The sequence below is a fragment of the Crocuta crocuta genome, unplaced genomic scaffold (genome assembly GCF_008692635.1).
Source record: "Crocuta crocuta isolate KB4526 unplaced genomic scaffold, BGI_CrCroc_1.0 scaffold96, whole genome shotgun sequence".
Classification (NCBI taxonomy): domain Eukaryota; kingdom Metazoa; phylum Chordata; class Mammalia; order Carnivora; family Hyaenidae; genus Crocuta; species Crocuta crocuta.
In genome coordinates, this window is record NW_027531522.1 from 6769272 (window position 1) to 6796370 (window position 27099).

General features: G+C 37.2%; 1 protein-coding gene across 1 annotated transcript in view; it reads right to left on the reverse strand.

The window, feature by feature from the left end:
- MALRD1 (MAM and LDL receptor class A domain containing 1) overlaps nucleotides 1–27099 on the reverse strand; it is a 757419-nt gene that overhangs the window by 327366 nt on the left and 402954 nt on the right. Inside the window, exons 28-29 of the mRNA XM_077772480.1 lie at nucleotides 11442–11687; nucleotides 9713–9870 (exon numbers count right to left, since the gene is read on the reverse strand). Of these exons, the coding sequence (XP_077628606.1) occupies nucleotides 9713–9870; nucleotides 11442–11687 (404 nt within the window). The remainder of the gene's footprint in view (nucleotides 1–9712; nucleotides 9871–11441; nucleotides 11688–27099) is intronic.

A 27099-nucleotide genomic window follows, 5' to 3' on the forward strand; every position in this document is an offset into this window, starting at 1 on the left:
GCTTGCCGAACATAAAGTAATCACTTACTCTCTCTAACATATGTGGAACAGTACTAGAGACTAATATGGAGAGAAGGAAGCCTCTAATTTGTATGATCAGAACCACTGGAAAACACTCAGTAATATCACTGCTTTCTGGATATGAGAATGTGTTCAATTTAACAGCAGAAGTGGAATGTATTGGTTTAGAGAATGGATTTTGGAGTGAGAATTGGCTTTTAATGTTGATTATACCATTTGCCATTTATGTGACCTGGCTCTCAATTCTGTGGCCTGAAAAATTAGGACAAAATATCTACCTCACAAATTTATTCTGTGGAAGACTAAGTGAGCTAACACACATCAAAGAATTAGCAGTTCATAACTGGAAGCTAATCATAAGAGTAGTGGCTGTAGTGGGAAGAGAAATGGAAAGGAAATAGTAGAAGTGGTATGAAAAAACACTCTTTAGAATTGGCCATATGATCCTCTTGAAAGCAAAATGACTTGGATCAATTAAATAAAATTGTTAACATCTTAACAGAAACCCTCTCTTCATGACCCAAGGGAGTCCAGGGGCACTGGCTGCTCAGAGCCCTCGTAGGTAGAATTAGAGGCATCTGAAAGAGGTGAAGGATGTGGGGAGAAAAGCAAGAACTTTAGGAAAATCTCAGTCAACAATATGCTTGGAACAAATACTGTCACGTTCTCCAAGCTGATAAAAAGGAACAGTGATTTTGTATAAATCAGGGTACTGTACGCTTGTGACAACAAATTTAATGAAACTCTGGAAGTGCCGATATCTCATATGCTACAGCTTAAAATGCAGAAGTCAAACCATTTTCCCTCTCAGTTTGGTCCAGGTCAATAATATAATACAGCCAAAATTATGTAGATTGAATTGTTAACATGCTGAAACAATTCTGGAAGAGCAAGTGAAGTTCCATCACTACAGATTCAGTTTAAGTGATTTACAGTCCAAAATCTACAGGACAGTCTTTGAAACATCAATTTTCCATAGCCAGATTCTATGTATCCTCTCTGTCCATGCTCTCTACATCTTTTACTCTGAAAATATGAGTAAAATGCCAAGATGACTCAAATAGTGTCAGATGCTCAGTAGGCTGAAGAGATCAAAACACGCCTAAATCTGAAAATGTATCTGACACACTCCAATAGTTAGGCACCTGTAGTGTTAGCAATTAGTTGTAAATCTTCTCAGATTAGGACTGTGGTGAGCATATGTGTGGGGGATGGGGTAGTGGTGAGTGAGGAAGGACAGAGGATGTTCACTTTTGTGGGTTACCCCTTACACACAATGGCGGTTCATTGTTCGCAAGATTGAGGGTAAAGGCAGACCCACAACAGCCACAGTCTTCTAAGTAGACAAAGGAAGCTGGCCTTTCATTTGTTGCTTTGACACTTTTCACTGCCTATTGAACAAGATCTGTATTTCCATCTTGAATATGATCGTTACATAGAATTTCCAGGTAGACAAATATCAGAGCTCTAAATTAGAAGTCAGAAAAACAACTAGATGCATATTCTTTTCCTTAAAATGGCAGGTGAGCTGGGACAAGAAATATAACCTCATAATCTTAGCCCCTTCATCTGTAAATGAAGAGTTAAGATTGAGCAAATTACAGGCGACCCCATCTGTTCCAAAATTCTCCTGAACCACTAAGCAAGATAAAACAATGAACTAATTTAGTAATGGGTTTTCAGCATAACTCGTTTGCTATAATCAGGAGGCTCTCCTGAAATACATTATTTTTCTCCACTTCTGGCTTGAATATATTATTTTTTCTATCATAACAGTATAACGGATAGCCCTGAATGCCTTCAGTCAAATATATTAAAATTCCCTACAGTACACAGTCATCTTGATTAAAATATCAACAGTTTATTACAGATGGAGTAATTCCAAAACATGATAATATTCTTCAGGTAGCAGATGTTCCTGCCTTTTATTCAAATGGCTAGCTGAAAAAATGCAAAAGTCTTTTGTTTCCTGATGAGGCTAGATACGCTCTTACCTATGGAAATGAACTGTGCAACACAAGTAAATATAAAAATCCCTATAAAAGTGGTTTTAGTGCATGAAAATCCACATATTAATCATTGTTAATTAACCCCATCAGAAAACAATCCACTAGAAAATAGGTAAAATTAAATATATTTGAAAAAACAAGTTAACTTTTATTCTGTGTGACTCTTATTCTACCCTAACCCCTTGTTTCATTTTTTTGTTTCAAATCTTAGTTTGAAAAGCAAAAACATTTAAATTTAATGAGACATTTAATACCAAATGTAAAGGAGATAAAAATTGGTAAAAATGATAAATGTTATCAAGAATAAGTGTACTATTTTTTAATATTTATTTTTGAGAGAGAGAGAGAGAAAGACAGAGCACAAGTAGAAAGGGAGACACAGAATTGGAAGCAGGCTCCAGGCTCTGAGCTGTCAGCACGACTACAAACCACAAGATTATGACCTGAGCTGAAGTCAGACGCTTAACCTATTGAGCCACCCAGGCACCCCCAAGAATAAGTATATTGTTTAAAATAGAGGGAGGGAGGAATTGCATCATTCAAAAAAGACCTAGACAATATATTTTAATTATCCACATCCAATTTTCCTCCATAAAAAGACAGAAACAAAACACTGTATAGCATTCTAATCTTAATTTTTATATCACCTGAGTTCAAGTCCTAGCTCATCCATTTACTTATAACCTTGGATTTAATACTTAGTCCACCTGAGTTTTGACTGACTCCTCTTAAATAAAGGCAATGAAATAACAGAGATCACAACCAGTTCCCATGGACTAAATTCCACTCACCAAGTGGTTTGACCCAAGAAATGAGTGAAAGTTATGTCCTTCCATGTGGTAAATTATTTGATCTTATAAAAAATTAGTTATATTTTTAAAAGTTATTTCTCTTGACAAGTTCATTTTATTGTGCGTATTTGTGCTTACACAAATAACTAAGGCAAACTCAAAGGAAAGAAAAAAATAGTTACTTTCTCAATGAAATTTTCTTCCCATCTTCTAGTAATTCATCCATCACTTCTAGACACAAAGAATCCATTTGTTCCAGATACATCACTTTAGTGAAAATTAGTTCTCCTGTGACTGTAAGCAAGAAATGTAGAAGTATAATATATACAATATGTAAAATTGTATTGTTCTTTACTAAATGCTTCCTAAAAAATAGCTTTGCTTTGCTGGGGTTCCCCTAAATATGTGCCTTTATTACAGGAGTAATTTAAGAATCAAGTATTTCCATGCTAGGAACTATTACTCATTTTGTTTTCCTAAAAAAGAAAGTATTCCATGATTTCATCCAATTTAAATGGATCTCATTGAAATAGAATCTGCATTTCATTATGAAAGCAGAACACTCATTAGTATTAGCAAAAAGCACTTGGGAATAGGGATGTGGGTAAAAACCTAAGTTTTGGATGTAAATGTACCTGGATTCAGACATCTCAGTCTGCCAGTGACCTGTTATGCAGCCATAGAAGGGTTAAGTTATTTCTATGACACCCCCTTGGTCAACCTTCAGTAAAATAGGGTTCACATTTTTTAACTCAGAGGATTGCACTATAAGAATTACACGAAATTGGGGTGCCTGGGTGGCTCAGTCCGTTAATCACCCTACTCTTGATTTCAGCTCCGGTCATGATCTCACCGTTTACAGGTTTGAGCCCTACTTCAGTTTCTGCGCTGACAGCTCAGAGTCTATAAGATTTTCTCTCCCCCCGCCCTCTCCTTCTCTCTTTCTATCCCTCCCCCTTCGAATAAAGAATAATTAAAAATTAAATTAAAAAAGAATTACATGAAATAGTATTAAGTGTTGATTTTCAACAACTGGTATACAGTTGGTGTTCAATGAATAATGTATCTATTCTGGTTGTGACATGTAAGCGATACTACCCTTTAAAATTATACTGTTAAATTACTGCTCAATGGTCGCATGTCTTTGGCATCTGATTGCATGTGTATATTTCAGTTAGATCACAAATTCTCCCGATCAGACTTTTTATTGAATTATACCTGACATACAAGGTTATATTAGTTTCAGATTTATAGTATAGTGATTCAGTATTTTTCACATTGTGAAATGATCACCTCAAGAGGCCTAGTTACCATCTGTTAGTATACAAAATTATTACAATCTTCCTGACTGTATTCCCCATGCTGTGCATTTCATGCCCATGAGTTATTTATTCTATAACTGGAAGTTTGTACCTCTCAGTCCCCTTCACCTATTTCAACTGACGCTGACCACCTCCCCTCTGGTAGCCATCAGTTTGTTCTCCGTACCTATGAGTCAGGCTGTCTGTTTTGTGCTGTTTGCTTGCTTTTTTAGATTCTACACATAAGTGAAATCATATGGTACTTGTCCGTCTCTGACTTACTCACTTCGCATAATGCCCTCAAGGTTCACCCGTGTTGTCACAAATGGCAAGATTTCATTGTCTTTTTTTTTCATGGCTGAACAATATTCTGTGGTATAAATATATCACATCTTCTTTACCATTTACCTATCAATGGACACTTAGGTTACTTCCATGTCTTGGCTATTGTATAATGCTGCAATAAACACAGGGTGCCTATGTATTTTCCAAGTAGTGTTTTTGCTTTCTTTGTATAAAAAAACAGACGTGGAATTGCTGGATCATATAGTAGTTTTATTTTTAATCTTTTGAGGAAAACTTTGCACTGTTTCCCACAGTGTCTGCACTGGTTTGCATTCCTACCAACAGTGCATGAGGGTTCCCACATCCTCATCAACACTTGTTATTTCTTGTTTTTGATTCTGACAGAGGTAAGGTTTGGTAAAGCGGCATATCGAAACGTCTGTTTTCTTTAATTCAGTTAAGCACCCTATATATTTTGATTGAAGAACAGTCCATTTCCATTTATGATAACTGTTGATAACTATGTACTTACTGTCATCTTAGTAATTGTTTTTGGGCTGTTTTTGTGGATCATCTCTGTTCTTTTTTTGGTCTGTTCCTTATATTTTGTTTGTTTTCCTTATATTTAGATTCTTTTGTCTTTCATTTTTGTGTTCTCAACTATCAGACTTTTCTTTGTGGTTACTGTGAAATTCACGTATAATATCTTATGTATATAAGTCTCTTTTAAGTTGATAGTAAGTTAATTTTGAACATATTCCAAAGCTTTATATTTTCACTTCCCTCCCCTATGTTTTGTATATTTGATGACACATTTTACATCTTTTTAATTTATCTCTGAACTAATTATTACAGTTTTAATTAATTTTACTACTTTTCCTTTTATCCTTCATGCTTGTTTTATAAGTTGTTGATCCATTACTTTGATTACTTGTCTTTTCCAGTTAGATTTTTAACTTTCATGTTTTCTTTTTACTTTAGAAGATCCCCCTTTAACATTTCTTGCAGGCTCAGTTCAGTGGCGGTGAATTCTTTTAGCTTCTGCTTTCTGGAAAACTCTTAATCTCCTCTTCAATTCTGAATGATAACCTTGCCAAGTAGAGAATTCTTGGTTTGGAATTGTTCCCTTTCAGTACTTTGAATATGACTTGCCACACCCTTCTGGTCTATAAAGTGTCTGCTGAAAAACCTGCTGATAGCCTTATGAGGGGTCCCTTTTGTAACATATGGTGCTTTTATCTTGCTGCTTTTAATATCTTCTCTTTATTATGAATTGTTACCATTTTTAATTTTTTTTTATTTTTTATTATTTATTTATTTGTTTGTTTGTTTGTTTGTTTGTTTATTTTGCAGAGAGAGACCGACAGACTGCAGTTGGGGATGGGGCAGAGAGAGAGGGAGACACAGAACCTGAAGCAGGCTCCAGGCGCTGAGCTGTCAGCATAGAGCCCAATGCAGGGCTCGAACCCACAAGCCATGAGAGCATGACCTTAGCTGAAGTCAGACGTTTAACTGACTGAGGCACCTAGTCACCCCTAATTTTTATTATTTTAATTATAATGTATCTTGGTGTGTTTCTCTTTGGGTTCATCCCATTTTAGAATTCTCTGGGCTTTCTGGACTTGGATATTTGTGTCCTTCCCCAAATTAGGAAAGTTTTCTGCCATTATTTCTTCAAGAATTTTCCTGGCTCCTTCTTTTTCTCTCCTCTTCCTGGGACTCCTAGAATTAAAATGCTATTCTGCTTGGTACTGTCTTGGAAGTCTCTGAAGGGGACATCCTGATTTTTTAAAATCCTTCCTTTCCTTTCATTTTTCTGTTGTGGTTGGGTGCTTTCCATTGCTTTGTTTGCAGTTCATGGATTCCTGCTTCTATTCCATCCATTCTGCTGTTGCACCCCTCTAGCGTATTTCTCAGTTCACTTTTAAACTTCTGTTTGGTGTTTTCTTATATTTTCTATCTGTTCATTGAGGTTCTTGCTGTGCTCATCGATTCTCCTCCCAAGATCAGTGAGCATCTTTATTCTCATTACTATGATTTCTTTATTAATGTGTTGCTTATCTCAGTTCCATTAAAGTCTGTCTCTGGGGATTGCCCTTGTTGTTTGCTTTGGGATTTATTCCTTTCTCTCCTCAGTTTGCCTCTCTTGGTTTCTCTATCTGTATTAGGTGCAGTGGCTCCATCCCTCAGTATTGAAAGAGTGGTCTTGTGTGGGCATTGTACAATGTGAGCCAGAAGCACAATCTCCCCACAATCTCCCACTCTATGGCCCCACTCTATGGGTATCTGCCATATGGACTGTGTGTGCCTGCCGGCAATGACACCGCATGGTTGCTGCACAGGGAGGTGAGGGCTCATGTCACTTACCCATCCCAGTTCTGCACAGGGTGGGAAGGGCTCAGAGAACCCCTCTGATCTAGCCGTAACTTGGCTGCTGCATGGGGAGGATGGGCTCCTGACCCTCCCCTGGTCTTTTTTTCGGCTCCAATATTGGACTGGGTGGCTAGAACATGGGGTGCTCTGTCAGTCTGGTTATGTGGGGGGAGGGCAGAACATGCCCTCCATGTGTTAGCAGGCTAGAGGGAGGGCACCAAAAATGGCAGCCATTGGCTCCATCCCCAGGAACTTAGGATTAGTTGCAAAAAAGGCTTGCACCAGCACTTCCATCCCTGGATAAAGTCCTTGCAGGTTCCTGCCTCTCTGGCAGTCCCTTTAAAATCAGTAAGGGGTTTCCCTTGCCAGGCACTTTTCAATCTGTTTCTTTTGTGCTAGATCTTAAGGTGGGTGGGTTTCATATGAGCCCTTTAAGAGTGGGATATATGTTCCTATAGTTCTATGCTTCTCCTGGTCTTCATCCCCATTTATTTTTTAATCAGGCATTTTGGGGTACGGGGTTCATCTTTCTGGTGCTAGCCCTCAAGGTCAGGGTACCTGATATGGGGCACAATCCCTTTACTCCTTGTGGGAGAATTCCTAATTTGGGGAACTTTCCCAATTGTGGGGTCACTACATTTGGCATGGGTTCCCAGGGAGGCCATGTCTCTGTCTCTCCTGTCCTTCTCAAAGTGTCTCTTTTGTATTTCATTGCGAAGGTGCTAGTCATCTAGTTCTCAGGGTTTTTGTTTGTTTGCTGGTTTTCAGAGAAAAATTATTACATATGTAGCTATAAGTTTGTTGTATCGATGTGAGGAGCTGAAGTCAGGGTTTTCCTATACTGCCATCTTGAACCATGCCCCCTTCCCAGACTAGAATTCACTGTCTTGCATGTTACACATAATCAGCTTTTTTTTTTTTTTCCCAGAAGAATTGTCCCAAAAGGGGTGTCCTCAGCCTGGCAGTGGCTCTGGGAGGCCATCACTTTTTTCCCACAGCCCCTTCCCTGAAGAGATAAGAGGGACATAAAGACTAAAATCTCAAGTTCTTGCTCTCAAGGCCTTATGATCTGTCTGTTGAAACAGAAATGAACATCCAGTGAGAAAGAGGAATTTCAGGAGCTGTGAGGGATACTCTGAGAAAGACCAATCATGACGAGCAAAAGTGGTCAAGGAAAGTTTCGTGAAAGGCTGAATCCCCCAGATTGTGTTGGGCTTGGTGTGGACACAAAAGAGGGAAAGACAGAAGGAGGCATTCCTGGGAATAGACAGGGGAGACTGAGCCAGAGGCAACACATGCATAAATTGAGACCATTTCAAAAGATGAGAAGTAAAGAAAGCAAGAAATAAAAGGCAGACTCTCTGCACCTCTTGTGTTTGCCACCTGGCCAGGATGCTTTCAAATTAACGAGCAGGTTAAAATCCACCAAGGCTCCACACAGAGAGTAGCCTAAGAAGTACTTTGTAATGATGATCAAAAATGTGTATCATATTAATTACCAAAATAAAATGACTGCCCTAAAATTCCTGAATATAAAATCAATATATGCTATGAAATATTTCTCTTTTGCAGTAAATGTCACTAAATGAGGATAAACATTTTTTTTAAACAAGTGATTTGTTTAAATATGGTAGGATAGTTCCTTTAAAATGCTGTTAAATGTTTGTAAGACATTCCTCCATGGGACGAACTATAGGTGTTCAATCAAACTTGACAGCAAGACATAGCTCAAAATAGTCTATTTTTACATTTTATAGTAATATGAAGTTTGTTACTATAATATAAACAGATTAAAAGTGAATATGAGTGAAGCAAATAATAAAAATCAAGCCCACAAAGTAGTATGAAGACTTTCACATGATAGACATCATGTAAACATTCAATGGAGAACCAGCAAAATATTCTAGTGAGAACTTTAAGCATTGTATTTAAGCTTCCCTATTTAAGTGTAAGAATAAATCACTGTGGTATTTGCTGCATGTATTTTATTAGGCAGGCATTTCTGATTATAGGTGAACCCTAAATAATAAAGTTAACTTGGGTTTCAAATAAAACATGGACGATGCAGCCATTAGCCATTCAGACACAGGAGCCCTTTGGTATTCTAGGCAGGCATTTTCCATCAGCGCTAGGGCACTTCAGCAAAGCCCATGTGTGATAAAACAGCAATGGCCTCTAGAGCATGTTTTTAAAGTGAGCTTTCTCAGAATTCTAACTAGATTCTAGAAATGAGCAGACACACGCATACACACACGCACGCACACTCATCTCCCTTTTTGCCACTGTTTTAACTTGCCAAAGAATAAAGGTATATGAACCAAGCCTTATTAATATTAATATATACTTTGTTATTTTGCCCCCTGAGCACTGTCACTTTGTTATACTGAATTAAAGCCCTGACAGAAACATCCAATTAATCCTCACTAAGAAAATGCATTATTGTGTCAGTGTTAATAAGCGGCTCAGTGTAATCACACCTTGATCATGCTCCTGAGCAGTTCAGTCCTTTGCATGATGTGCTTAGAACCAAAACGTCTAATATCAGTTCCCTTAATGATGATTCATACAGGAGTTAAAATGGATAGTCACTCTCCTTTCAGATGTACAAATAATCTACTTTCTTTTACTGAGAAGGCTAGGGAAGGAAATGCCTAAACAGAAAGAAGAAATTTATGAGTCTCAGACTAAATGTTGTTATAAGAAGGGACTCTGGGATTCAGTCGTAACCACAGGGTGTGATGCTGAGTTCAAAGCTAGCTCCCATGCCCACTTATCAAACCGCACCGAGCATTTGAACCACAAGTGGAAGCCCCTCTGATAAAAGGAAGCTTCCTCTGGCCAAGTTAGCGGAACTGTGATAAAGTCCCTTTGGCCATGTGCTGCCTGTAGGAAGGCTCGCTACGCTCAGAGGCGGCACAGACGAATCTCCTACCTTAATGAGTATCTGAATGGCCCCGGTGGCTTTTGCAGATATGAAATACCAGAAGCTTATGGTGCAGGCAGCACTGGACTCCTGCCACACGGCACTCTTGAGGTGTGCTTCTTCACCCTGAAGGCCCACCGGGGTAGCTTCCAGATACAGGAAGTGCCCTAGGAACAAGGAAAGCATTCACATAGGACACAAATAACCACGAGGGGATCATTCTAGCTTTTCCATCTTAGTTAGGGTTTTTAATTATATTTCATATGATATGAGCTGCCAAAGGCATTTCCATTGGAAACAGAAAGAAAATCTAATAGCCTTGCTCGTAGCTCACTGACAGAATAATTTCCAACTGTCTGTGCTTTTAGCAAAGTACTTCACAGTATGCAAAATAACTGATCTGACAGGAAATCCATGCCACTGAATCAACAAGATAGTTATACAAGTGGTATAATGGACTCCTCAAACTATCGAGTTCTTGTAAAACAATGCAAAGTTACCACCTATGAAACATAAATAAAGGAATGTGATATACTCCCAAAACTTCAGTCATCTATTGAGTATGTAAATAAAATGCTAAGAATTTTAATATGTAATATGAAAGGTATATTTATACTTACCCATCTAATACTCAAAACATTTTATGTACGTAGAGCTGAGTATTTGCAATGGGCACAGACTTTCCTTTCTCTGTTGTGGTCATTTGGCTTACATGGCTTTGTTTTATCAGAAACCTGTGGAATTTCCCCACGTAGACACCTTTTCTCTTATTCTGTAGCATCCAGGGATTCAGATCCTTTCTTTATTCTGCCAACATCCTTTGTCCTTTCATCAGTGAGTCTGAGACTTGACCTCATCTACCTAATGCAGAAACGAGGCATTCCCAACACTTCGGACATATGTGATCTTACGGTTACATCTGCATGGCACCTCTACAGCTTGCAAACTACTTTCCCTCCAAACGCGTGATCTCATTTCTCTAATTCCTGTTTGGTACACAGGGAACCCTTCATTCTCTCCATTTGCAGATGAGAATTTTGAAAAGCTGAAGAGCTACATGATGTGCTAATGATCAAAGGAGTGGCAGAATTCAGGGATACTAATTATAAGCGTGTCACTGAGGAAAGGTGCCATACATTGTCATCTATCTACAATTATCAGAATCACATCAAAATTTGATTACTCTCTGTTATGTGTTGAATTGTGTCCCCCCAAAATGGCGAAGGCCTAATTCCAGTTTCTGTGAATATGACCTTGTTTGGAAATAGGGCCTTTGTGATTGACCAAATTAAAATGAAGTCATCAGGGTGAGGCCCTAATCCACACTAAGACTGTGTTGTAATGAAAAGGGTAAATATGGACACAGAGGCAGGCATAGAGGGAAGACGATGTAAAGACGCAGGAGAACATCACCTAAAAGCCAAGTAAAGTCTAAGACTACCACAAGCCAGGAGAGATGCATAGAACAGGTGATTCTCACAGCCCTCAAAAGGAAACAATTCTACTGACACCTTGATGTCAGACTTCTAGCTTCCAGAATGGTGAGACAATGTCTGTGGTTTCCATCTCTGGTACTTTGCTATGGCAGGCCCGGGGGTCGAATACACTCATGAATGTCTGACCTGCTTGTCATGGTACCACGGTAGGCTCTCTGGAGCTCTCCAGTTGCTGTCGGGGAAGATAATGAGATGCTCACTGTGAATATGATTAGGATTGCTGTAATAGCCCAAAAACCTACCATTCTCGTTTCCAAGTGTGTGGTCTTTGAGAGGTCGTAGGCTTTGAGGAGAGCCAACCCCCAAAATCCAATCAAAGTTTTCAGCCAGGGAGTTTTGCCAGCCACACCAGCCTTTCTCAAAAGTGCAGGTGGTACCGCATTCATTTTCGTCAGTGTAATCTCCACAGTCATCTACAAAATTACAGCTTTGCTCTGGTTGGTAACATTTGCCATTCTGACATTCCCGATAGCCATGAGGGCAGGGACCTACAGAACAGAAAACAAATGAAGATGAGGAGACACTACTCACACATCACTGAGGTTAATAGCTAGTAAGAGTGGATTCACTTTAACATATAAAGAAACATGGTGTTTTTAAGAGTTTGAGTTATCTGACCCCCATCCTTCTTTCCTAATCTCCTTCGGGGTTCTGGCCAATAGATCACTCACAAGGATTATTCAAAATGAAAAAAAAAATCAAGTATCATTTTATTGAGCTAGGAAAGTACCCCAAGCCTCCTAAAATAGAGCATTTCCTGTAAGCTGAGTTCAAGAATATATATTAGATCTGAAAGCCAAAGTGAGGCTTTCCATTTTTTATCCTGAAACAAAATGTTTAGGGTACTAACAGCTTATGTATTATGGTGTATTTGTAAGTAAATTCCATTATTTATCAGAAGCCAAATATCTACATGGTACTTCCTAAGAAGCAGGGGTATGAATATATAAGCAATATTCAACTTTCTAACAGACTTTTACTCCAAAATACATAGATATCTGTCAATTGTTTCGAACTTTAGAAGCAATTCCCCAACAAAGCAATGTCAACACAAGGATTTTTTTCCAGAAAGCTTAAAATAAAAAGCAGTGTTTTTGAAGATCTGAGTTTGAACTCTGGTGTTGATACTTCTCAGCTATGAGACTTGGATCATACCTACACTTGATGAGTTTTAGTTTCCCTATCTAAAAAGAAAAAAGAAAAAGAAAATGAAAACCTACAGAAGAATTAAAGACACTATTGTTTATAACCCCAGTACCTGGAACAGTGCCTGGCCATGAGTAGAGGATCAGAAAATATTAGTCAAATAAATGAATGTGTGAAAAACAGTGCTTTGGAAATGACCAAGCAGTTCAATATGCACATTCAAGGCACTGTTAGTATCCTGCTCCAATATTACAACAGAGCATAACCATTAGTGTAATAATCTTTCAGTTGGAAAAGGTGTTCAAAGATCCAGCTTGGGATATCCACTTCCCAACTGCTCTATGACACTACAGTATCAGAAATTTTCTTCCTTGCTGCCCTCCCCATCTTGTAGGTAGAGAAGTTGATAATGCTGCTCTACTTCACTTCTCCATGGTAGCTTCCATGGCCTGGTGCTGTCTGGTGGTTGAGGATTGGTGTGGATTAGAGCTGGGAGGTGATTCAGGGATTTACTGGAAGGTGTTCTGGGAGCTGGAAACTCCTGCTGATAAACTCTCATAAAGAAGCTTTTATGTCCTGGGTCAGTCTCACATTCTAGAAAATAGGTGGCTAAGAGGGAAGAAGTGGGAGGAGATGGATGGGAGGCCATGTAGAAACCACTAGGGAGAAAACCAGTGTTCAGAAGGCTTCTAGCCATTTTGTGTGCTAAACTGTTTCTGGATTGTTTGTTCAAAATTGCCTAATTAAATGCTCTTTATACTTGCAAAGCCTTTGAAAATAAGTTTCAATCATGCATTCTGCCTCTAACAAAACTTTTTTATCCGGGTTAATTGCTAACATTTTCCTTTCTAGCAGTGTGGGATTAAACTATTTTTATTTCGGTGCCCAGTTCAGTTTTAGCAGATTGGGGGTAAGCAAAAGACCTTTAATGTTTCACTCACAAAGCTTGACTCAGAATCATAACATTAAAGCATTTGTGAGTTACACAAAAATTGAGATCACTTACATTAACCCTCATTTATAGATGAAAAATAAATGAGGATTATAGATGTTAAATGGCTTGATGATTTTGCAAGAGCAGAGGTGCAATTTGGACCCAGGTCTATTGTCTTCTGATCTATTTTTTAAATCTGTTGACTTGAAAAGAAGATCAATGATACAGGTCAACTATCACAAGACAAACCCATCAAGGAACAAAAATGGCAGTGGTGACTACCAGACGCATTATTTCTCATGGGACTGTTGAGAATCTGTGAAATTACTAGATCATTTAGTTTTACACAAGTTGGCATTTGTATTGATTCTGTCAATTCCAATTTGGGGAGTAAGATCAAAACTGGTTCCTAAGATGCTTTTCTCCAAAGAGACCAAATCAAGCTAAAATTTAATTCTTTCAAGACAAACAAGAAAATAATTTGAACATGTTTCATAATGGAAACACATAAAAGACCCCAATATGTTACACAATTAATATAGCTATTATCTTAGAATCACCAAAATTAAGTACTTTTTACATTTCTAAAACATACATATAATAAAAACACAAAAATTCAAATACTGCATAAGATTAATTTTGAACAGAAAGCCCTTTTCACTGCTATTATGTGTTCTACCCATAAAACTATAACACTTTTTTTGTACTAACTGTCAAGGAAAGTCATCAATTAATGTTATTTACTTATTTCCAAATTATTTTCCATGCCTGTTGTTTTGTCGAAAGAAACGAGCTACACAGAGATAGAGTGTATATCTTTAAGTGACTGTGATATGAAAGCTCTGACGCAATTGTTTAACTTTGATTTTTAGTAAAAATATATTATTTAAATTAGGCAGAAACCTTCTCAGGGGGCACTTTCTTTTTATAAAAAAGAACCAACTATAAAAGCCCAAAGCCTACAATGTATATAAATCTTAAAGATACCTGAAGCATTTCTAGTTGAGCAGCCTTCCTCAGCTGTGTTTATGGCCACTCTATAACTCCAGTTACTACAAGTAACTGTAAGGGGCTCTGTGTAGTAGAGTCTGATTCTACTTGTTGATGTTTGACTTCATGGCTGACAGCTCCTCTCTGTGGTCCACATCGGGAAACACAGTCAGACAGCCCCAGCGCTCCCCCTATTGGCAGGAGGTACAAATCATGCACGCCCTTACCTGTGCCCAGAAATTCTCACCCCAGTCCCATCAATCATCATAAAACTCTAAGTCAGTTTTCTTTCCTCGCATTCTAAAACTACCTTTAGTCATGCTCGGAGCTACCCTGATGTCCCAGAAAGCCTCATTATGTGAGTAATAGACATCTTCAATCCTTTTAGTATTGTCGGTCTTAACATCTGAATCAAATTTCATTATAAATCTTCTTTAAATGATTTTGTATATTTTTGAGAGAAAGAAAGAGAGAGAGTGAGCAAGAACTAGTCGGGGAGGGCAGAGAGAAAGGGGGACACAGAATCCAAAATAGGCTCCAGGCTCCCCTGTGTCAGCAAAGAGCCTGATGCTAGGCTCAAGTTCACATGAACCATGAGATCATGACTTGAGTTGAAGTCGGAGGCTCAACTGACTAGGCCACCCAGGCACCCTTATAGCTTAGCCAAATTTTGAATAGATGTCCACCTTGTAACAGGAATGTGCCCAAGTTCTAAACACATACACATATATAGCATATAAGTTATGCTATATGTGTGTGTGTGTGTGTATATATACATAAAACATATAACATATATATAACATATATAACTTACATATATATAATACACACACACATATATATAAAACATTTAATCTCAAAACTCATATACAATCTTTCACAATTACTATTTTCATCCAAGAACCATCATTTTATGGGAGCTTATTACAATGCTTTCCTTTCTGATCTTTGTGCCCTACCCTTGACTCCTATGGTCCATTAAACAAAAAAGAACCATGTGATATTTTAACATAATTGAAAATCACTCCTCTGTCCCAAACTCTATTTAATTTCTTTTCCCCACTAAAAGGAACCAGGTCTCCTTGGGATAATGGTCTATTTGGAGTTAAGAACAAGAAAGTTTCCAGATGAGCTGAGAATTTTTTTGTAGCAGAAAATAATAAAGTGCAAAATATATAAAACAAAGGATTTCAAACATTGGACATCAGGAAACACAGGACCATGACCCCTTAGAAAAATGAAAAAAAGACACATCCTATGATCACCCCCTAGAAATCTGCATGGAGACACATTCTAGACTGTAACTCCAAAGGGTCAGCCCATCAGAAAATGGAGTCACTCTGGGTTGAGGAGATAGGTATGGGACAGCTAAAATTGTCAAGGCTTTGGTGGTGGAGGAAAGAGAGCTGTACAGAGAAGGATGTCCAGAGATTTGCTTAAGTCTTTGTTTGAATTTTAGTTTTTATATTTGTAGAATAAAATCCAAAAAGAGAGACAGAGAACTACTAACAGAATAATAACTAGGAACTATAAGCTGAAAAAATTACCAGAGTCCCCAGAGGGCCACACATTTTTGAGTTTCTACCAGCCAGAGGGAGTGGAGTCCTTGGCAAATACACAGGACATACAGCAGAAATTCCAGAATGGTACATTTGAATATGGGGCAAAGTAACTCTTGAAGGAAGTAGACTCTAGACCATGGATTCGATTAGCAACCTGCAGTCTTGGGACCGAATCTGGCCTACCACCTGTTTAAGTAAATAATGTTTTATGGGGACTTAGCCATGGCCACTTGTTTACACATTATCTATGGTTACTTTCACACTGAAATGGCAGTGAAGTAGTTGCAATCAAGACCATATGGCCTGCAAAGCTGAACATATTTACTCTCTGAACATATTCTTTTAACCTCAACTTGTTTTTACACTAGATTACTTTAAAAAGAAGACTAAAGTTTCCTAAGTTCAATAAAAAAAGTTTGTGAAGAGGAAAGGGAGAAAGAGATACAAACGTCCAGTTATTATTTTTTTAGGTTTTTAAAAAAATGTCTATTTATTTTTGAGAGAGAGAGAGAGCAGGGGAGGGACAGAGTGAGAGGGAGATGGAGGATCCAAAGCAGGCTCTGCACCGACAGCACAGAGCCCAATGTGGGGGTTGAACTCACAAACCATGAGATCATGATCTGAGCTGAAGTCAGGTGCTTATCTGAGCCACCCATGTGCCCCCTAAACTTCCAGTTATAAAATTAATAAGTCACAGGGATGAAAAGTACAGCATAGGGAATATAATCAATAATATTATAATAAATTTATATGATGACAGATGGTAGCTACTGTTATCACGGTGAACATTTTGTAATGTATATAATCATTAAATCACTGTTTTGCACACATGAAACTAATATAGAATTGTATGTTTAACTCTACTTCAAAAGTATTAGAATTAAAAAATGCTGACTTCTGTTCTAAACCTGTCTTCAAAAAAATTTTTTTAAATAAACCTCAAAGGAACCAAGCAGAACTTAAGTACCTCTAAAACAAAGTTCAATTATTTTTAAGGGAATATACAAAGGCTTAACACTTAACAACAGAGAACCCACAATTCCAGCATCAAATTAAAGATTACTAGTCTGTGAAGCAGGAAAATCTGATCAATAACCAGGAGAAAAATTAGTCAATAAAAGCAAATATAGACACAACAGAGATGATGGAATTATCAGGCAAAGAAAGCAATGCACAAATATGCTCAATACATTACTCTAACAGTAATACAAGATGTACAGAAAGCTCTTATAGTAACAAATAATTTTTGCAAAATTATATGTTGTCAATATACAAAATCAATCACGTTTCTGTATGCTAGCAATAAACAAGTAGAATCCGAAATTTTTCAAAAGTCTTTTAAAAGAGGATTTCAAAACATGACAGGGATAAATTTTTAAAAAAATAGATATCTGGCCTTTACATTGACAACTACAAAATATTGATAGAAAAGAGACCCTAATTAAATGGACATATATATCAGGTTTATGGATCATAAGTCTTTATATTGTTAAGAACTCACTTCTCTTTAAATTTATCTATAATTTCAATACAATCCCCATCAAAACTTCAGGAGGATTTTGTAGAAATTAACAAAATGATTCTAAAATGTATACAAAAATGCAAAGCACCTACATTAGCTACAAAGTTGTCAAACATACAACACCTGATTTCAATAAATAATATAAAGCTATAATAATTAACACTGTGTAGTAATGATTTACATATAGACAGAGTGACTCATGGATCAGGATATATCATTCAGAAATGGATTCAGAAATATATGATCAAAGCACCTGGGTGGCTCAGACAGTTAAGCATCCCACTCTTAGTTTTGGCTCAGGTCATGATCTCACAGTTTCATGAGTTTGAGCCTTGCGTTGGGCTCTGTGCTGACAGTGTGAAGACTGGTTGGGATTCTCTCTGTCTCTCGGTCTTTCTCTGCCCTTCCCCCACTCGTTGTCTCTCTCAAAATAAATACATAAACTTAAAACAAATTAAAAGAAAAAAGAAACATATGATCAATGGATTTTCAAGGAAAGGTGACAAATTAGTGTACAGTATTTTCACCAAAAATGAATGAACTGAAATTAAATATAAGGAGAAATCAACAAACACCAACTGAAGGATACACTGCAAACTAAAAGGTGTATACTTTTCAAATATATCAATGTCAAAGAAGACAAAGGCTAAATAGTTGCTTTACATTAAAGAAATATAAAAACAGTTAAAATCTAAAAGCAGTGTATGATTCTTGATTAGATCCTGAACCAGGTAAAAAACAAAAATTATATAAAGGACATTTTGTGGAAAATTGATAAAGTATCACCAAGGCCTATAAATTGAATAATAATACTTATCAATATTAATTGATTATACATGTAAGTGAATGTCCTCTATTTTAGGAAACAGACAATTTTATTTAGAGGTAAAATGGCATGATAATATCTGCAATTTGCTCTGAAATGACTTGAAAGATTATATATAAGATAAAAGAGCAAACTGATAATTACAAATCTGTATTAAATATGTTCTATATAGTTATTTTAATTATCTGTGAATTGGAAACGATCCCCAAATTTTATAAAAATGTAAAATTTTAAAAGTTAAAAAAAATCTTCCAATGCCATCCCGTCTCAATCAGAGTAAAAGCCAAAGTTCTTAAAATGGCCCACAACTACTCCATAATCTGGACCCCATTCTCTCTCATTGTCCTCTAGCCAAAGAATCCCAGGAACACTGTAGTTGAATAAAGTTGGGCTTATCATTTGTTGCAGTGATGGAGAAAAAATACCATGGGGAACCATGAGGCTGTTCAGTGAGAGGGTATGAGAAATGATTTATGGGATTAGGGCTTTGGTTAGGTTACTTTGGAGGAGGGCTGAAGGAAATGGGAGTTTTGATCCAGATTGGGTGCTGTCAGGAAGCAGAATAATTATGTGATTGGGTACCTTAATGTTTCTTACCTAACAAAGGGAAGAGTAGAATAGGCTAAAGTATTATTGGTTGGAAACACTCCTATGAGTCAAGATATGGGGATGTTTGGTCATTTTTTTGGCCGAGACAATATCTGTGTACCATCTGTGTTTAATCACAATTACAAAAGTGATCTTGTTTTTACTGTGATCCATGGTTCCAGAGTGGCTTTGTCTGATGTTGATGCTCTATGAAATTATTTATGTTCTACAGGAGAACCACCAGCTCATAGCAACATTGGGCCTAAATGATATAGTATTAGGCCAGGTCCCAGATTCTGAGAGCTACTTTTCTTCCTATCACTTTGTAATTCTATTTATGCAGCAAGAGAGTTCAGTGGATCAGCCAACCCTTCTAAGGGATCTAAGAAAAGAAAATAAAACCCTTATGGTGCTTCTTCCCCCTCTCCCCATCGGTTATAAAACAAACAAACAAACAAAAAAAGGTAGACCAGTTGCTTTGAGAGATCCTGAGACATTTGAAAGACTTTCATATTTGTTATCTTTAAAGCCTTTTAATATTTCCCCTTAGCAATTTGCAGCAAAAATCTGAAAATGTGAAAGTGCTGCGGCATTTACTTTAATGTTAGCACAAAAGGAGGTAATACGTGGAAAGAAATTCCCTAAAATAGAACCACAGCTGTTAGGGATGACAAAGAAAACAGGGAGAGGAATTTGATTTGCATTAAGAAAACAAGGAAAACTTAGAAGGAAGTCTAGGCAGACAAGAAGCCCCTAAGCTTTGAGGAGAAAGGCCTACCACAGTTCCACCTGGCTTACTACTGCAATGTGGCTGAGGCCCTCATTCAGAGGACAGCAGATTCTGTGTTTCTGTTTCCTAGGCGATGTTCACTAGACCTAGGCTCAGCCTTCACCTGAGAAGAAACTGCAAATTGGCTCAAATACTGTTCTTGCAGTTTCCATTTCATTCTAAATACTTGCAAGTCAAATATTCAAAGAACACTTTCTATAGTCTTGATCAGCATGACAAGAATGTACATGACACTGCCACTCCTGTTCATTCAAAAAGATATTTCCAGAAATAATGGTTTATTCCTCAGTTTTTTAATGATCCAATGTTAATACTTAACAGTTAAGAAAACTTATGCTAACAATGCATGCTAACATTCTGATAACAATAACTGTTTCCTGGAAAAGCACTCAAACAAGAAATCCAAATATATACATAAATATATATTCTTTCAAGATTCTGACTTGGAGGAAATTTCTGGTGTCTTGCTGGTGAACAATTTGTATACCCTGAGTTTTTAGTGTATCATATTTAGAAAGGTAAGGTAATGAACTTGAGCATTAAAAATCATTACTTTTTGAAGTTTCAAATTCAACTATCAGGGATAAAATGAAGACAATCCAGTCAATTATTTCTCCAGTGATTATAATAATCTTTTGTTGTTTTTCAACGTACTTGATAGAAGCTTTGAGTATTTAAGTAGAACTGGTTATGTCTAATTACATCACAAATGGAGTTGCTACCATGAGACGGAAATAGAGCCAAAAGTATGATCTAGGGATAAATCTCAAGACCAAAACCATTTCAGAAAACTTATATTTTGTACTTTTCTGAAATGCAGTCAAAGTTCTCAGTTTTTCCTTTTATGTTATTTGACAATCCAATATTAAATTAAATTCTCCCATATGTTTTCTAGTACTGTATGATTACTGCATAATTTCACTGTTTTTCTTTTTTAAATATTTTAGACCCTCGAGACAAATAAAGTTTACCTGGCATATAGAATAAATGACAATTTTCTTAAAGAGAGAGAGAGTGGAATATATATCCACCCATAAGATACACACACGCTGGTGTGTTTAGTGAATGTCTCTGGAAAGATACATAAGAAATTAGTGTTTCCACTGGAAATAGAATAGAATATAAAAGTGGAAGTCAGAAGAATTTTTTTTAATCTAGCCCATCTTTGATAATACTATGTGTGGGTGTATTTAAGTAAACAAATATTTTTTTGCTTTATTTAAAAATAACATGCCAGGGTCTCTACCTAGGATAAAGAAGAATTCAAGCAGTGAAGTTACAGTTGGGGAATTCAAACCAGGCTGAAGCTCCTTTGATGAGTATTAACATGGACTGAGGGGCAAGAATGTTGACAGTTTTCTGGACACCATGATTTATGCCAAGTGGAAGCCTGCACACTCTCCACTCCGGGTGACTGTGGAGAAAATGGCGAAATTAAGGAAGAACCAAACTCCAGTTTAGAAAACTAGATATAAGGAATCAAATGCTCTATGAAATATCTAAAATCTGTACTAAATTTATACTGGAGTATAAAATCCAACAGGTAGAACATATAGAGAAGGTAGGTAAGAGAATTCAGGAGAAATCTGGTAGTCATCCTGGATCCCTGATTCTCCTTCATTTCCCATATTCAATCAACCACTAACACCATCGTATTTTACTTTCTAAATATTTCCTGAATCGCCCACTTCTCAAGAGACACAGATGTCTCTGCCTGACTAATGAAACAGTTTCCTAATTGATTGCTCTATGTCCATTGTGCTCCTCCTGAAATTCATATCCTACATTGTAAATAGAGTAATGTTTTCAAAATGCAAATTGGATCACTATGCTGCTTGAAAGTCATTAAATGGCTTCCTACCAAAGCTAAGATAAAATCAAATGTGTTAATTGGCTAATGGACATAGATTCAAATCAGAATCTATGTGCTACTCACGTTTCCAGCCTCATCTCCTGTCAAGGTCTCCCTCAACTCCTTACAACGAAAACCTATTAACCTTCTTATAGCCCCTCCAACCATAGATGCTTTACATATGCTGGTCCACCTGCATCTAGAAATCTCTCCTTGAAAATCTTGCAGATTTCAGCTCAATATCTACTTTCTGCAAAAAGTCTTAACTGACCACCGTCCATTACAGACTCTCACCATACCAGGTAGGTCTTCTTCACAGAACTTTAGTAACATTCAGCATTGTACTTATCTATGTAGTGATGTGTGTAATGACCATAGCTGCTGCCAGTCCATAGGGCCCATGGGGGTAGAGCATATACTTAGGAAGTGCTCACTATGCATTCTCCTGAGTAAACATAAAAATGAATGAACAAACAGATGAATGAGCGAACTGAAGAAAGCAAGGAGGAGGTGCACATATCAGTGAGTGTGTGAGAGCTTTCTAGGAAGTGGCTCACTAGAAGATGAGTTGGAATTTTGGTTTGGGGACAAAAATTACAGGGACAAGCTGTGTTTGGAGTGCTTAACTTTGAGATGCCAAGACTGAGGGTAATGGAGAAAGAGAATCAATCACCTCTGACCTATTTACTGTCATGAAGTTGATAAATACCTTTGGGTTTCTTTCTTCTGTTTTAGATAGTAACAGCAGGTATTCAATTTGTTCAAAATAAGCATTTCTAACACTTTCAGCGAAGACTTCCCTATTACGTCTGTAGACAGAATTCTACAATCACAATCCCAATTTAATATTACCTTTGTATAATTTGATCTATAACAAAGCAATTTCCATTTTTAAACCTTGCAGACCTGGTGAAAACAAATTCTATGTAATAAAACTAAGACAATTATCTAATTCAAAGTGGAAAATAAAACAAGCCATCTAAGCTAAATTCTATTAATAGGAGGCAAAACAAACTATGCCTAAACACCACTCCAGTATGTTTACAATGAACTGTGATATATTATGTTTGAATTTGTTTCAATGTATATATTTCTCACTTTGTATGCACCATTCCTAATGAACAGAGTGCAAAATTCTTTCAAAAGAGGGTAAGTACAACTTTTTCCTTGAAACATGTACCATCAAAATAGAGTAAAAGTGTTCTCCAGTATTTGTGTGTGTGCATGTGCATGCGTACATGCGTGTGTGTATACACAAACATTATGTTGTGTAATTCACCTATATTACATAAAAATGTGTATTTTGTGCCTGCACGTGTGAGAGTATTACATATATGAGTTTGAATATGTATAAAAGATGTAGTTAAAATCACTGCAGAGCAATGTAAAAGTAGATTATAACTGCTTTTCTATGATGGTTACCACTATTTATTAATCACCTCCTATATGTTGTGCTTTGTGCTGGGTACTTCATGAATATTACCTCTAATCCTCAGAACAACATTATAAGGAATGTTAGTTACCTCAGGTTTTTTTTTTAAGTTTTCAGATTCTAGTTAACATACAGTGTAATGTTAGTTTCAGGTGTACAACATCATGATTCAATACTTCCATACAACACCTGGTACTCATTACAACAGTGTACTCCTTAATTCCCATCATCTATTTCACCTACCTCCCCGCTGGTAACCATCAGTTTGTTCTCTAGAGTTAAAAATCTGTTTCTTGGTTTGTCTCTCTTTTTTCCTCCTTTGTTTTGTTTCTTAAATTCCACATACGAGTGAAATCATATGCTGTTTGTTTTCTCTGACTTATTTCACTTAGCATTATAATATCTAGCTCTACCCATGTCACTGAAAATGCAAGATTTCATTTTTTTAGGGCTGAATAATATTCCATTGTTTACATATATACTACATCTTCCTTATCCATTCATTAGCTGATGGACACTTGGGCTGTTTCCACAATTTTAGCTACCTCAGTTTTCAAACATGTCAATTAAGGATAAGAAAGCTTTAGTGTAGGGGAGCCTGGGCTACTCAGTCAGTTGAGCATCCAACTTTGGCTCAGGTCATGATCTCATAGCTGGTGAGTTCAGTCTGTAAGTTGGAGCCCTGCACTGGGCTCTCTTCTGTCAGCACAGAGCCTGCTTCAGATCCTTTGTCTCTCTCTCTCTGCCCCTTCCCCACTCTCTCTCTCACACACACACACACTCTCTCTCAAAAATAAATATTAAGAAAGTAAATTAAATTTACAAAAGGAAGTTTAAGTGCAGTTTCCATGGTTATTATATCTAGCATATGTCTGACTTAATATGTAAAAAACAAAATATTTAATAATAGCCAATAACATAATTATCAAGTATTTAATTCTGCCTGGCCCTGTGGTAAGTGTTTGGTGTACGTGATGTCATGTAATTATCCAAATCACCCTATGCGGGGATACCACTGGTACATCGAACGTCTATTATGGCATTGTAGTAGGACTGGACAATTTATCTCATTTTATCAATTGTCTAATCTGATTAATCCACTCCAAACCAATGTGATCCAGAGAAGGGCTAACAGCTCCGGTCTCAGATATCCATTTGAGCTGGAAATTCACACAACATGCCCCTGTTTTTGTTGTTGTGCCCACTCATGACTCTTAGAATAATGGAAAGACTATGACTGACCTACTCCTTTATGTGGTAAGGAGAACAGAAAGAATATCTGAAGTCCCTTGTTTAGAATTGAACGGGTAGGAACTGTCATGAGCATGGGAACCTTGAGTGCACTGCATTCAGATTTGTTGGAGAATCTTCCAACAAAGGGTGAGGATAAACATATCGAGGAGTCAACATGGTTAGAATCATCAGAGATTTCATCTGGTCAACTCCAGTCTCCTGTATCAGCAAGTCTTCTAGGCTCTTAGCAAGGTGAGTTGGTACACAGGTCAAATGACGAATAAACATGATTTCAGAGATTAGCACATATATGTTTTAATGTTTTATTTCTTTACAGTGAGAACTGAGATGGCCAAATGAGCGAATAAATTGAACCACCCCTATATAAGGAAGGATTAATACAATGAATCTAGATACAAACTTAGAACACAAAAATCATCCTGCAGTTATGATAATTGGGCCAGAAGATCATGCAGAGTAACACAAAGGGAGGCATAAGGAATGATAAAGCTCAGTATTTATAAGATAAAGTCACACTATTTGCTTAGGAGAAACATGGTACTCCTTGACGCTATGCTGGAAAGAAATTTCTTCCATGGATCCTCAATATTGTAAAGTGCATGTCAAAAAGAAAAGAAGGAGAGGGGGAGGAAGAAGAAGAAGAAGAAGAGGAGGAGGAGGAGGAGGAGGAAGAGGAGGGCGGAGGAGGAAGGAGTGGGGAGGAGGAGGAGGAAGGGGGCAAGAGGAGGAAGGAGGCAGGAAGAGGAAGGAGGAAAAAGGAAGAAGGAGGGAAGAGGAGGAAGGAGAAGCAGAAGAAGGCAACAAGGACATTAAACTAAGGGAAATAAGCTTTTTAAAAGCTTTGGATCAGATCAAAAGTATCACAAGAATTTTCATGCCATTGCTTCACTTACTCCTTTAAACAATAAAGAATTAACAATTGTCTCCTTTCTGCTCTTGCATAGGGAGCATAGTGTTGAAGAGGACGGTTTTTGTCCCCATGTTGTGTCTCCTCCAATGAGGAGAAAGATTATGATGGAACAGACACACAGAGGAAGTGACAATAAATCCTGTGTGGGTGGAAGAGGAGGTGGTCCTTTGTAGCCATCTCTAAGGAGGTAACAGAACATGCAAAGAACATGAATAAAGTGAAGCAGAAAGCCCTGCAAGGTAGGCCAAGAGAATCACAAGTTTAACTTAACGCCTTCTGGTGGGAAAGAGCTTGGAGTTATGGAGGGTCATCAAGAAGGCCATGTGGCTAGATCCTAATGAGTATGGTTCTACGTCATGGGAGGAGAGAGAGAGGGGGCCAGTAGGAAGGCTCCATGGCCATTGTGAGGACTTGGCTTTACTCTGAGATGGGAGCTCCTGGCAATTCTTACCTAGAATCATGGGATAATAAATAACATAAAAAGTTCTAAATAAAAACACTGGCCGGGCACATGGAAAGTGGACAATAGAGTAGCATGAATGCATAAAAAGAGATAAATTAGGAGTCTATTCCAGTAACCCAGTTAGGCAATGAAGTAGGTGCACACTAGCAGTATTAAGAGTGTTTAGTAGGCAATGCCTGGAACATAGTAATTACCCAATATATGTGAGCTATTATTATTGTTAGAGTGACTGCAGGGTTGATAGTGAAAAGGGGATGAAATCTGAAAATTTTTAAAGATAAAGCCCACAAAAACTGCTGATAGATTGAAGGTGGATAATCGGAGTGGGAGAGGTCAAAAATTGCTTTGAAGTCTTGGCATAAGAAACTGGGTGAATGACGTAAACTTTTATTCAAGTTGGGGGAGGGGAGAAGTTTGAGGCAGAATAAAGTTCTATTATTATTTATAAAAAAAAAGATTAGGATCACAATGGAAAATAATATAAATAACTTATTTTTATAGGACATTAACATGTATATTTTTAAGTTTATTTATTTTGAGAGACAGAGAGAGTAGAGGAGGCACAGAGAGAGAAAGAGAGGGAGAGAGAGAGAGGGAGGGAGGGAGGGAGAGAGAGAATCTCAGGCAGGCTCCATGTTGTCAGTGCAGAGTCCAACATGGGGTTCGAACTCACTAACCATGAGATCATGACCTGAGCTGAAACCAAGAAGCAGACACTGAACCAACTGAGCCACCCAGGGGCTCCTTAACACGTATTATTTTATATCACTATCCTTTCAATTCCCAAAGAGAAACAGAGACCAGGATCCTTTATATAGGCGAGAAAATTGAGCTGGTAGGAAATGTAAATGGCTTCAAATTCTATAAACCAGCCAAGGTATATTATCACAGCTAATTATGCCTTAGCAAATATTGACTATACCACTGTATTCAACTGTTATCTCTAGGGCAGGATAATGCTGCATTTTCCCTGAAATCTGCTGATGAGTATATATGTGTGTGTGTATATTATACACACACACATATAATATATATACACACATATACATATAATGTATTTATAAAGATAAAGGGAAATAGTCATAAATTACAAAGAATATATTGACAAATGAATTGAAGGCAGAAAGAACTGAAGTAATGAGGTAATCAAAGGTACCCTTCTTTTAAAGTTTTAAGAAAAAAACATAAAATTTTGTAAATAACAAATAATGTCAAGAAAAGGTCTCTATTTTTTGGAAAGATTTTTGGCTGCATAACCAAAATGCCAAATAATTTTGATTACTATGTACAAATGTCAGATAGTTTTAGCACCACACATTTCACTTTTGGTGAGAGAAGGCTTTGCAGGAAGCAAAACAGTTAACTAACCCTAGAGCCCAAAATCACCACATTGAGGTCAATTCACAGACCTTCAGCAACTCAAAGTCAATCTTAATCAGTTCTTTTAACCTTTCTATATAAAAATGTCTCTATTACTAAAACAATTATTATAACTGACCTCACTTACAAAGCTACTTCGAAGTCTAAGTAAATAATTATAAAATATTTTGGGGGGAAAAAACCCCAGATCACTACTTAAATAACTATATCAAAACAAATTTAGGTGAACATATGCTTCAGTTAAAAAAAAA